Source organism: Sus scrofa, chromosome 5, assembly GCF_054392235.1.
Source record: "Sus scrofa isolate SSC_HxYL_T2T_F1_AM1 chromosome 5, Sscrofa_HxYL_maternal_Yorkshire_Landrace_v2.0, whole genome shotgun sequence".
In the NCBI taxonomy this organism is placed as follows: domain Eukaryota; kingdom Metazoa; phylum Chordata; class Mammalia; order Artiodactyla; family Suidae; genus Sus; species Sus scrofa.
This window is the reverse complement of record NC_139387.1, coordinates 60497104-60508653: the sequence shown is the minus strand read 5'-3', so window position 1 is coordinate 60508653 and position 11550 is coordinate 60497104. Positions and strand designations below refer to the sequence as shown.

The 11550-nt window shown below is 41.2% G+C and overlaps 1 protein-coding gene across 6 annotated transcripts in view; it reads left to right on the top strand.

Annotated features, from left to right (window-relative positions):
* The first annotated feature begins 1141 nt into the window (after positions 1-1141).
* The window catches only part of AEBP2 (AE binding protein 2), a 74373-nt gene continuing 63964 nt past the window's right edge, over positions 1142-11550 (top strand). For 4 of the 6 annotated variants that reach the window (XR_014803774.1, XR_014803773.1, XM_084956627.1 and 1 more), the window contains exon 1: positions 1142-1827. Coding sequence is in view for 4 of the 6 variants with exons in the window: in XM_084956627.1 (XP_084812753.1) it covers positions 1166-1827 (662 nt within the window). In the remaining 2 variants the exon portion in view is untranslated. Of the gene's footprint in view, positions 1828-2050; positions 2181-11550 lie in introns of those variants that run through there. The other 2 variants (XM_084956628.1, XM_021092257.2) reach the window with 2 other exon arrangements.

Genomic DNA, 11550 nt, shown 5'->3' with positions numbered 1-11550 from the left:
AGCTTGGATCCAACATTGCTGTAGCTGTGGCACAGGCTGGCAGCTGTAAGCTCCCATTAGGCTCCTAGCCTGGGAACTTCCACATGCCTTGAGTGTGGCCCTAAAAAGCAGGGGAAAAAAATCCTCTTAAATTTCTATATTCATTTTCATTACAAGGAAATATAAGATGATCAGTAAAACAGTTCAAATATAAAATATAACATTAGGATAAAATTCTGGAGGGAAAGTAGAACTTAAATGAGTTCCAGAAGACAACTGATGGAAATTACCCAAGTAGAAGCAGATTATATTTTAAAAAGTGGATGTGGGTGGGTATTAAATCTCGATGGTATTTGGGGTTCACTGGCTACCTTTAAAAAAGTGTGACAGTTATAAATCATAAGTAGTTGAAGAAAGACGTGGATGTCACTTTAAACCGCACAAGGATGTAGAACATTGTTTTAGAGGGCTCTGGACCTAAAAAGCTTTAAGATCTTGAACACAGATGTTTGCTCTGAGACTGATTTCACCATTCTTCGGGGTGTTCAAAAGCAGGTTAGATGAAAACCTGTGGCTCTAATGCAGCGCGTATGGATTTAGTACCCCGCATCGTATTATCGTACTATGAATTTTTACTCATTTTAATTGCCTCTCTTCGCAGAGTGTAAGCTCTCAGAAGCCCAGGGACTTGTTCGATTCTTGGCTTAGCGCCTGGACACCGGGGGACGCTCCCCAAACACCCCCGTAACGAATGACTTTGGCGTGAGACGTGGAGGGCTGTTAGAATCCCCGGGCAGCCCTCAGGTTTTCGTTCCGCGTGTCCCGGCAGCTGCTCAGTCGGGGGAAGGCGTGGGAAGGCCCCTGCGGAAACTCTGAGCCCTGGGGGGGGGGTCAGGGCGGGGGTCAGGCGGGGGCTCGGGCACGGAACCCGCGACCGGGGGAGGCGCCACCGCGTGCCGCCGCGCAGGCGCGCAGCCGTCTCCGCGTGAGTGCGCGCAGTCGCGCGCCTGTCCCCGCGCGGGCTCCGTAGCGCGTGTGCAGGCTGACGCAGCTCGCGGGCCCTCCTCCTGCTCTGCAGCGGCGTCGGCGGAGTTTTGGGCGTTTGGGAGGGGGCAAGGGATCGAGAGTCGAGAGAGGGAGGCGGCGGCGGCCGGGAGGAGGAGGAGGAGGAGGAGCAGGCGCCGCCATGGCCGCCGCTATCACCGACATGGCCGACCTGGAGGAGCTCTCCCGCCTGAGCCCTCTGCCCCCCGGCAGCCCCGGCCCGGCGGCGCGGGGCCGGGCTGAACCCCCCGAGGAGGAGGAGGAGGAAGAAGAGGAGGAAGAGGAGGCGGAGGCCGAGGCGGTGGCGGCGCTGCTGCTGAACGGCGGCGGCGGGGGCAGCGGAGGCGGCGGCGGAGTGGGGGGCGGCGAGGCGGAGACGATGTCGGAGCCTAGCCCCGAGAGCGCCAGCCAGGCCGGGGAGGACGAGGACGAGGAGGAAGATGAGGAGGAGGAGGACGAGAGCAGCAGCAGCGGCGGGGGCGAAGAGGAGAGTAGCGCCGAGAGCTTGGTGGGCAGCAGCGGCGGGAGTAGCAGCGACGAGACGCGCTCGCTGAGCCCCGGCGCCGCCAGCAGCAGCAGCGGGGATGGGGACGGCAAGGAGGGCCTGGAGGAGCCCAAGGGACCGCGGGGCAGCCAGGGCGGCGGCGGGGGCGGCAGCAGCAGCAGCAGTGTCGTCTCCAGCGGCGGCGACGAGGGCTATGGGACCGGGGGAGGCGGAAGCAGTGCGACCTCCGGGGGCCGGCGAGGCAGCTTGGAGATGTCGTCGGATGGGGAACCCCTGAGCCGCATGGACTCGGAGGACAGGTCAGTGCACCCAAGCGTACGCCTTTCCCTGCCTCCTATTGCGCCCCTAGGCCCCTCCGAGTGGGCAGAGGGGACTTTTTGCTGAGATTCCCTTGCTCCCCGAATTCCTGGCCCCTCCCCCCGGCGCTCAACTCGGAAACCTCCCGACCGCCGCGCCCCTCTCGCTGCGGATAGCGGCTTCCAACTCTCAAACCCTTTCCCCCCCAACTCTCCTTTCCCCGCCCTCTTTCCCCTCGGCTCTGCACTCGGTTCGGACCGAAGGACGGCTCTAACTCGGAAACAATCCCCAAAGTAGGCCCAGATCCTCTGACGGAGCCGAAGAGGGCCTTGATGTACACACCTCGGTACACAAGGTTAGCTTGGTCCAACCGTGTTCGCGGATACTTGTCAGAACTATAATTGACAAGTGTTTTCCAACATGGCTGGTCTCGCCTGGATTTAACAGAACTTCCTTGTTCAGGGAGAAGACCCCAACCATCACTTTTCTTTACTTAAAAAAGAAAAAATTATTCTCTTATATTTAATCGGAACCTCCAGAATTCCTCATGGGTGGTCATTAACGTAGTCTCCAAAGTGATTTTAATAACTTCTCCTATTTGGTTGGGGATCAAATTGGGGGAAAAGTTTTAAAAACCTAAAAATCATTGTATAACAGAGTAATGAATTGGTGTCCTTAAAAATAACTTTGCGGAATCAAAGAGAGTTGGAATCGTAAGGAAATGAAGTCTTAAGGTACAGCGTGTTAGTTTGCGTTTTAAAATCTTTATAGTAATGCTTCAGCGTGTTAAGTCATGACTTTAGATGTTTATATTTAAAGTCCTGTATTGGCAAGGTCTCTGAAGGGATTAGTAGCATTTTTCTTAAGAAATAACTTGGAGACTAACGAAAATGGACCTCATTTTCCCGAGACATTAAAGAACTTATTGTTACAGTAGGTTTCAATTGTTTGTATTATTACTTTTGATCTCTGGAAAACTTCATGTTTTAACCAGTTGGTTTTTAATATACTTTTTAAAACAGAAAGCCATGTTATGCGTTTTATACTAAAGTATATTAGCAGTTATTTTGATCATCTGCTAATGTTTCGATGAGCGTTAGAATTTTTAACAATACTGACTTAGATTTCAAAGTTTAAGTATTGTAAAGATTTAGGAATTCTGACTGTTGACTGATAAAAGTGAGTACATCGGCTTATAATTTAATGTTATAAAAGATAGCATCAAATTCTGTTTGACATTTACTTTAATATCTAGTTAGGGAAACATCTCAGATGGAGTGAAATAGACTGTGCAAATCTTGGAAGAATTGTACTGAACTATCTAGGCATGGCAGGAAGGAGGATGTCTTCAGGAAAATTAAAAATTGATGTGAACTGCACAATGAAGCATGTGTAATTTATCATCTTACTACATACTCCTTCACTGGTACCAGTAGATATTTGATAGTTGACATTAGTTTATACAATCAACATCTACCACAGAGCTGTTCTATTTACCTAGTACACACATAAACACATAAACTTGCCTAGCACCGCAGGATTTAAATGTCTCAGTCACTTCATTTCCACAACTTTGGTGGAAGATAAGTATTATTTGGACCTCCATTTAACAGATGAAGAAGCAAATTGAATGTCTTACTCAGAACAGTTAAGTCGAATGGAAGTGGTGAAGCTGGATCCGAACAAAGGTTCTCTAGTCCCCTGCTATTTCCACTTCTCTAGAGGTAGAATAATTCACTTTAAATAACAAGCTAAAAGCAGTCTGTGTCAGGTTGTTGTTTTTTGAGTTAATATTTGTCTACTACGTCCTTTTAGGAGACAGTGAATAATCGGTAAAGTAATACTTAAGGAAGTGGAGTTTCGGCTTCATTCTTATTAGATATTCACTTGAATATGTAATTCTTACATCATATTTCAGAATGAGGAATAAGATATTGGTACCACAAGTCCAAATAAGGTTAAAACTTGATAACCAAACATACATTTCTTTATGCTTAAAGGTTAGACTACAAAATGTTGTAATTATTTTACCATTATAGGGTAGTAGATTTATCACTTGTATGAAAAAAAAAACTTTTATTACTAGTGAAACTGGTTGTAGTCTTGATAATCTTAATTTTAAAATGCTCTTTTTTTGCCTTTGAGGCTTTTTTAAAAAGTTATTTTAAATATGTAAAGGATTCATAATTCTTATAGACTGTCCTGCAGATTACGCCAATCTGAGGATTTTATAGATTGACTTCATTGTAGAAAGTATTTTTATAACTGACGGAAGGATGTCGTGGTTTTAAAGTGCTTTTTAAAAACTTGAGGCATTCCTGTTGCAAGGATTTTATTACTAGAATTTACTCTATTAGAATACCTATTGAGTTTTTCTTTCACTTTGATATTAGATTGTACTTTTGAGTTTACCTAATGTACTTTAGAACTAGTTGAAATATCTTAATTTTTAAGAAAGGAATAATAAAGACTTGGATATTAAAGCTTATGATCTAAGGCATCTCTTTGCAACACATATCTGAACTGTTGCAAAAGTGACTAATTTATAAAATGATTAAATCACACTTGGTACCAAAAAACATTGTTTTCCCAGGAAAAAGTTATTCAAAACCAGCATAAGTGTATTGGTGTCTATTTTGGGAAAGATAGAAAACCTTAAAGTTGATATGTAATTTACTTCGATCATAAAGATAATGGAATCTTCTTGGGGGGAAATATTTAGCTGTGCGAGGCCACTGAGAACTAGTTTTTGCTTTTCTTTGAACCTAAGCTTAAGTACTTTTTAAAAATTTACCACCTTCTAATTTCAGAGCCTAAGTTAATTTTTAAATGGAATTTTAGAATTTAAAATGCCTAGAGGAGTTCCTGTTGTGGTGCAGCGGAAATGAATCCAACTAATTTCCATGAGGACGCAGATTTGATCCTTGGCCCCACTCAGTGCTTTGGGGATGCGGCAGGCATTGCTGTGAGCTGTGGTGTAGGTCGAAGATGAAGCTTGGTTCTGGTGTGGGTGTGGCCCTTAAAAAAAAAAAAAGCCTCTGAAATTTTTAAAGTGTAAAGATTAGTTCTGGCTGTTGAATCAGATTATATACATGAAAATTCTCTTGAGTTCCTTATCTTTATAAGTGAATTGATAATAATGGCCTCTATTTTGAGGCTATTTTAAAAAAAAATACCCCCCCCCCCCCCCGAATATAAGCTATGACTTACTTTTGAAAAAGCCATTTTTATCAGCCTTTCTGGATTAAGCAGGGTGTCAGGTGAAGGGTACATGTATAAGAATAGTGTGATAGGGAAGGGCATTTAGTGTGAAACTTAATGATGAGCAAAGGCCACAAGCCCTTACTGTTTTATGGATTAAAATTTGGATTTCCGGCCTATGGGTTGAAGACTTTGAGGTATAATTAAGATTGTTTTGACTCTGGGAAAACAGTTTTGTTGCCCACTTTCCCAGTAAAAGATCAAGCAGATCTTTTCCTAGTATATAGGCTAATTCTAAATCTAATACTAGAAGGCTGCATGTTGAGATTATCATCAAGATCTATTAAGACTCTGTATAGTTGAGGAAATAAAATACTTTACTTTTTTTTGTTTTGTTTTGTTTTGTTTTGTCTTTTTGCCATTTCTTGGGCTGCTCTCCTGGCATATGGAGGTTCCCAGGCTAGGGGTCTAATCAGAGCTGTAGCTGATGATCTACACCACAGCCACAGCAATGCTGGATCCGAGCCCCATCTGTGACCTACACCACAGCTCATGGCAACGCGGGATCCTTAACCCGCTGAGCAAGGCCAGGGATCGAACCCTCAACCTCATGGTTCCTAGTCGGAACTCCGGAAATAAAATACTTTTTAAGAGGTGATGTTTTGCTCATACTTTATGATGGAACTGCTTTACACTGTTCACATCTTTCAGCTCTGAAGCTGTTCATAGCCTCCCAGAATTCCTCTTTTAAGGTACCTTTTTATTGACTAAATTTAGGGAAGATCTTCTAACAGGTCTCAGTTTTCTTTGATGATATATTGTAACTCTCAGTTAAGGAAGGTATGGCTCTGTGCTAAAAAGTAAACAAACAACAATAAGACCACAGCTTTCAGGATTGAACTTAACATGGAGAGATACTAAGGGGTCATTTTACTTTTATTTATTTTTTGTCTTTTTTGTCTTTCTGGGGCCACACGTGAGGCACATGGAGGTTCCCAGGCTAGGGGTTGAATCTGAGCTGTAGCTGCCAGCTTACGCCATAGCGACAGCAATGTGGGTTCCGAGCCTCGTATACGCCCTACACCACAGCTCATGGCAATGCTGGATCCTTAACCCACTGAGCAAGGCCAGGGATTGAACCTGCAAGTTCATGGTTCCCAGTTGGATTCTTTTCCACTGCATCACAACGAGCACTCCCACACCTTGCCTATTGTATTAGCTAATTCATTGCTATCTAAAAGTTTTCCCAAAATTTAGCAACTTAACAGATATTTGTTATGACTTGTGGTTCCTGAAAGTCAAGAATGGAGAGGGTGGAATTCTCCCGTCTTGGCTCAGTGGTTAACGAATCCAACTAGGAACCATGAGGTTGTGGGTTCGATCCCTAGCCTTGCTCAGCGAGTTAAGGATCCGGTGTTGCCATGAGCTGTGGTGTAGGTTGCAAACGCGGCTCGGATCTAGCGTTGCTGTGGCTGTGGCCCAGGCTACAGCTCTGATTAGACCCCTAGCCTGGGAACCTCCATATGCTGCAGAAGCGGCCCTAGAAAAGGCAAAAAGACAAAAAAACAAAAACGAAAACAAAAGAATGGAGAGTGTTTTCTGGATGGTTCTGGCTCAGAATCTTATGTTGTAGTAAGTGTTGGCCAGCACTGCAGTCATCTGAAGGATTGACTGGGGCTGGATCCACTCCCAGGATGGCTCATTTAATTTAGCTTTTGGCAGGAGGCCTCAGTTACTCACCAAGTCAGTATCTCCATAAGGCTGTTCTTGTGTTCTTAGAACATAGCATCTAGTTTCTCCCAGAGCAAGTCATCTGAGAGAGAGAACCAAGGATTTTATGACCTAAATGTACCTGCTCACATTTTCTTCATTGAGCTTCATTTAGCAGATTGGTTTTTCCTGTTTTTCTTTTTGATCATACCATGATGCACAATAGTTGCTTCAGATTTTTGTTGACAACCTTTCAAAACCCATCAGAATGCTACAACAATTTTTTTTCTAGTCTTTCTAAATTTGGTTTTAATTTCTTTTTAATTCTCATATTTGCATTTTTTCATTTTTCTATCATTTATGGCTCTATTCTCTAGGTAAAGGACATAGAATATTGCAAATCAGTATTGATTACAAGTATAAAGCTTGTAATCAAGTGTTGGAGGACACAATTCAGATCTTAGAATTGCTACCTATATTACGATTTTAAGTAATGTCTTTGACCCTTAATTCCTCAATGGCAAAACAAGGCTAGGTTTTACCATGAAGGTGTTCCAGGGTCTGCATGAGTTTCTGCTAAAGGAGGCCTCTGAACTGTTCTGAAAAATATATTATTTGAATGCTTGGCTCATCCTTTTTGTTGTAGAATGGTAGTTTTGAGAGCAGAGACAGTTCAGCTCTTTTGGATTTTTGTGGTGTCTTAACACAGTAACTTGGTTATGGTGAGTACTCAATTATGGGAATTAAGTTGAAATAGCAACAGTAGAATTTATATAAATGAAGGAGACTATAAAGTGAGGGCTAAGAATTGGTGCCTTTGGTTGGATCATTGTATTATTTTTTTTTTTTTTTCCTTTTGCTCTTTAGGGCCATGCCTGTGGCATATGGAGGTTCCCAGGCTAGGGGTTGAATTGGAGCTGTAGCTGCCAGCCTATATATACCACAACCACAGCAGTGCAGGATCCAAGCCATGTTTGCGACCTACACCACAGTTCATGGCAACACCAGATCCTTAACCCACTGAGTGAGGCCAGGGATGGAACCTGTGTCCTCGTGGATGCTAGTCAGATTCATTAACCGCTGAGCTACCATGGGAACTCCTGGATCTTGGTATTTGTACAGGGAGTTTAAGGCCAGTTTTTCTCTGGGGATGTTCTCCAGTCAGGCCAATGAGATCATATGCAAAATTTTATGTGGGCCTTTCTTTGAGAAGATGTCAGCAGCTTTTATCAGTCTCAAAAGGGCTTGGCCTAAGTTAAGAACTACCAATTTAGAGGGCATCCAGAGATGTCTTATAAATGTTCTTTAAATGATTGGACAACTGTGAAATGGTACATTTCTGTAAAAAGCATGTTTGAAAAATTAGTATGAGTATGGAAAAATCTGAAATGGATAGTCACTAGAGGGTTTTTTTTTTTTTTAAGCATTTAGAAGCATTTACTGTAGAAAAATGCTTAATATTTTATCAAAGGTAAGTGGAAAATTTGAAGTTAAGGGGAGAAAATATAGGGAGAGAAATGGCTAAGGGTACAGTGTGAGTCAGAATATTTGGATTTGAGTTCTGGCTTTCATTTAAGCTGGGTAACCATGCCATAGTTATTTAGGTTATTTAACCTCTTAATACTGCTTCAGGTTTCTCATCTGCAAAAGGGGGACAGTCATAGTTCTTATTATGTAAGATCATTATTTTTGGCACACAATTTATTAGTGTTATGTGATATTAAATGCTTGGTAAATTGGTATTTAGTCTGTACCAGCTGTTAAAAATGTGTGGCAAGTATATGTAAATGTGTAGTGTAGACATTTGCAAAGGGATATGCTATACCAAAATATTTCATTACAAAATCTACCTTTTAATCATTTAAATATATATAGTTCACCTAAAAATCCTCTTGATTTTATCTTTTATTTTTAATAGTTTATAATATGTAAGTAATACCACTGATCTATTACTAAAAGGTCTTGGGATTTGCAGTTATCTACCACATGTTTCATCTTTGTGACTGATAGTTTGCATTTGTGAAAATAATAGCTATATTGACCATAGAACTAAATGGACAATAGTGGACATGAATAGTGGATCAGGTGGATGTTTGGATATTTATAAAATCAGTTTTTGAGCATTGTACCCTCTTTAGTGATAAGAAAGCAATGCGATGATGCTGCCCCAGGTATTCAGTCTTTAAAAAGAAGACTAAAAAGATGATTCCACTATTTTCTAGTTTTCCTGTAAATTTTTTGTGATACACTACATTAAAATTAAAATAGAGTATTGTAGTTGATGACTGAAGTTTTGATGGGAGAGGGGCACTGGATTTTAGGGTTAGTTAAGTGATGAAGAGAAATTTCTAGAAAGACTAAATAAAACATTGAAAGGAAAGAGCCTAGCATATTCATGAGACTCCCTGCTTAGATTAGAGGGTCCACATTGGAACTGGGAAATAAGAATTAGTGGCTAAAATGTGACCTTTCATGCCAACACAAATGTTCCTATCTTTCTGTAGGTTTGTGAATAAGATTCTTTTGTCTCTCCCCAACCTCTGTCTTTGTAATGCCTAGTCACGTTTAGGTCTTACCTCGAACATTTTCTCAGGAAAACTATCCCTGATTCTTTGTAGACACATTGCTAGCACGTCAAGTTCTACATTGCCCTTATCACAACTTGAGTGAAGATTCACTGTTCATCTCTCTTGCTAGAGTATGTACTCCTGAGAATAATATTGGAAGCATGTCTTTCTCGTTTTGATCATTGCTCTACTTGCAGTACCTAGCATGGTGCTTAACACTTATTATAGGTATTTTAAAATATATTTTGAATGGATGATGAAACGTGTGTGTTACAGGAAAATTAATCACATGTGGCAAAGGTAGAGAAGGAAATCTTAGGAGCTAGGAGACCAGTTAGGTAGAAGGAATAATACAGGTGTGAAATGAAGTGGCTTGAGCTATGGTAGAAGTTGGGGAAAAAGTCATGCTTGGCAAACTGAATCAAAGGAAAGAAAAACTAATTTCCTGAGTGATCTGCAAGGAAAATATTGTTATACTTTTGGAGTAAAGAGTTTATTTCTTGATTTAATAGAACAACAGCTTACCATATTTTTATGGATACATCTATCACAAAAACAAATCAAGGAACATTGGGTAGTGAAAGAGCTCAAAGCTTTAAGGCAGAACAACTTGGTGTTTTAGTTTGTTCTCACAAGTTGTTTCTTTACCTTTAAAATAGAAATATCTTAGTGTTATGATTAAGTGGGGCGGAGGAATATGTAAGGGGCCTAGGGCTGTAATTAATTCATAGTGTCATTTATCCTCCTATTTCTCATGTGTAGAAATGTGGAAAGAATACTCCAGTGAGAATAAGTAATCAGTTTTGTAGTGCTGGCTTTACTAGAGACTGCCTGCAGGAAATTTGGCAAATCGTTTCATTTCTCTGAACTTCAGGTTGATTCGTTTTCTTTAAAGTGAGGGTTTTGGACTAAACAATATAAAGTAATTCGGAGCTCAAATGTGATAGTTCTGCTGTAGATTTGGCAAGTGCTTTAAATGGAAGTCAGGATATATATATATATATATATATATGTATAAAATGAATGATTCCGTATATATGAATATTGCAAATCAGATTCATTTGCCTCTCCCTAACTTCTGTCTTTGTAACTCCTAGTCACGTTCAGATCTTACCTTGAACATTTTCTCAGGCACACTATCCCTGATTCTTTGTTAGACATATTGCTAGCACTTCATTTCTACATTGCTCTTATCACAACTTAAGTGATGATTTATTGTGCATCTCTCTTGCTGGAATGTGTGCTCCCTGAGAATAGGAACCTATTCTATATATATCCTACACACACACACACACACAGAATATTGCAGATATGGCTTTTCTGTATCCAATATCTTAAAGATACTTTAGGTAAATTTTCTTCTGGGTTAAAAAAAATTACAATAGTTCTAATTCATATTTATGATGTTGTATTGAAATATCCATTTGTCTTTGTCTTCTCTGGGCTGTAATATTTTTGTTTGTTTGTTTTGTCTTTTTAGGGCTGCACCTGCAGTATATGGAGGTTCCCAGGCTAGGGGGTTGAATCGCAGCTGTAGCTGCTGGCCTACACCACAACCACAGCAACGCCAGATCCAAGCCACATCTGTGACCTACACCACAGCTCACGGCAATGCCAGATCCTTAACCCACTGAGTGAGGTCAAGGATCGAACCTGCGTCCTCATGGATACTAGTCAGATTCATTTCCACTGAGCCACGACAGGAACTCCTGGGCTGTAACATTTTTAAGATTAAAATCAGGTCCTATTGGGGGAGGGGGAAGGAGTTGGGAGTTTGGGGTTAGTAGATGCGAACTGTTGCATTTGGAGTGGATAAGCAATGAGGTCCTGCTGTATAGCTCAGGGGAACTATATCTAGAATTTGTGATGGAACATGACGGAGGATAATGTGAGAAAAAGAATGTATATATGTGTGTATATATATGTATGACTGGGTCACTTTGTGCTGTGTAGCAGAAATTGACAGAACATTGTAAATCAACTACAATAGAAAATATAAAAATCTTTAAAAATAAAGAAATAAGATAAGTAAAATAAGGTCCTATTTATCTTTATACTTCCAGCGCTTACCAGAGCTGTACTTAACTCCCTTAACTCAGTAATTGGTTGAATTCAGCTGAATGTGGATATATCTGATACATGTTTCTTCTTTGTCACTGTCATTAGTGTGGCTGCCTGAAACAAGGAGAATCATTCTTGTTTTTTATCTTCCCCCTCAGTTTTTCTTTTTCTTTTTTTAGGCTCTAC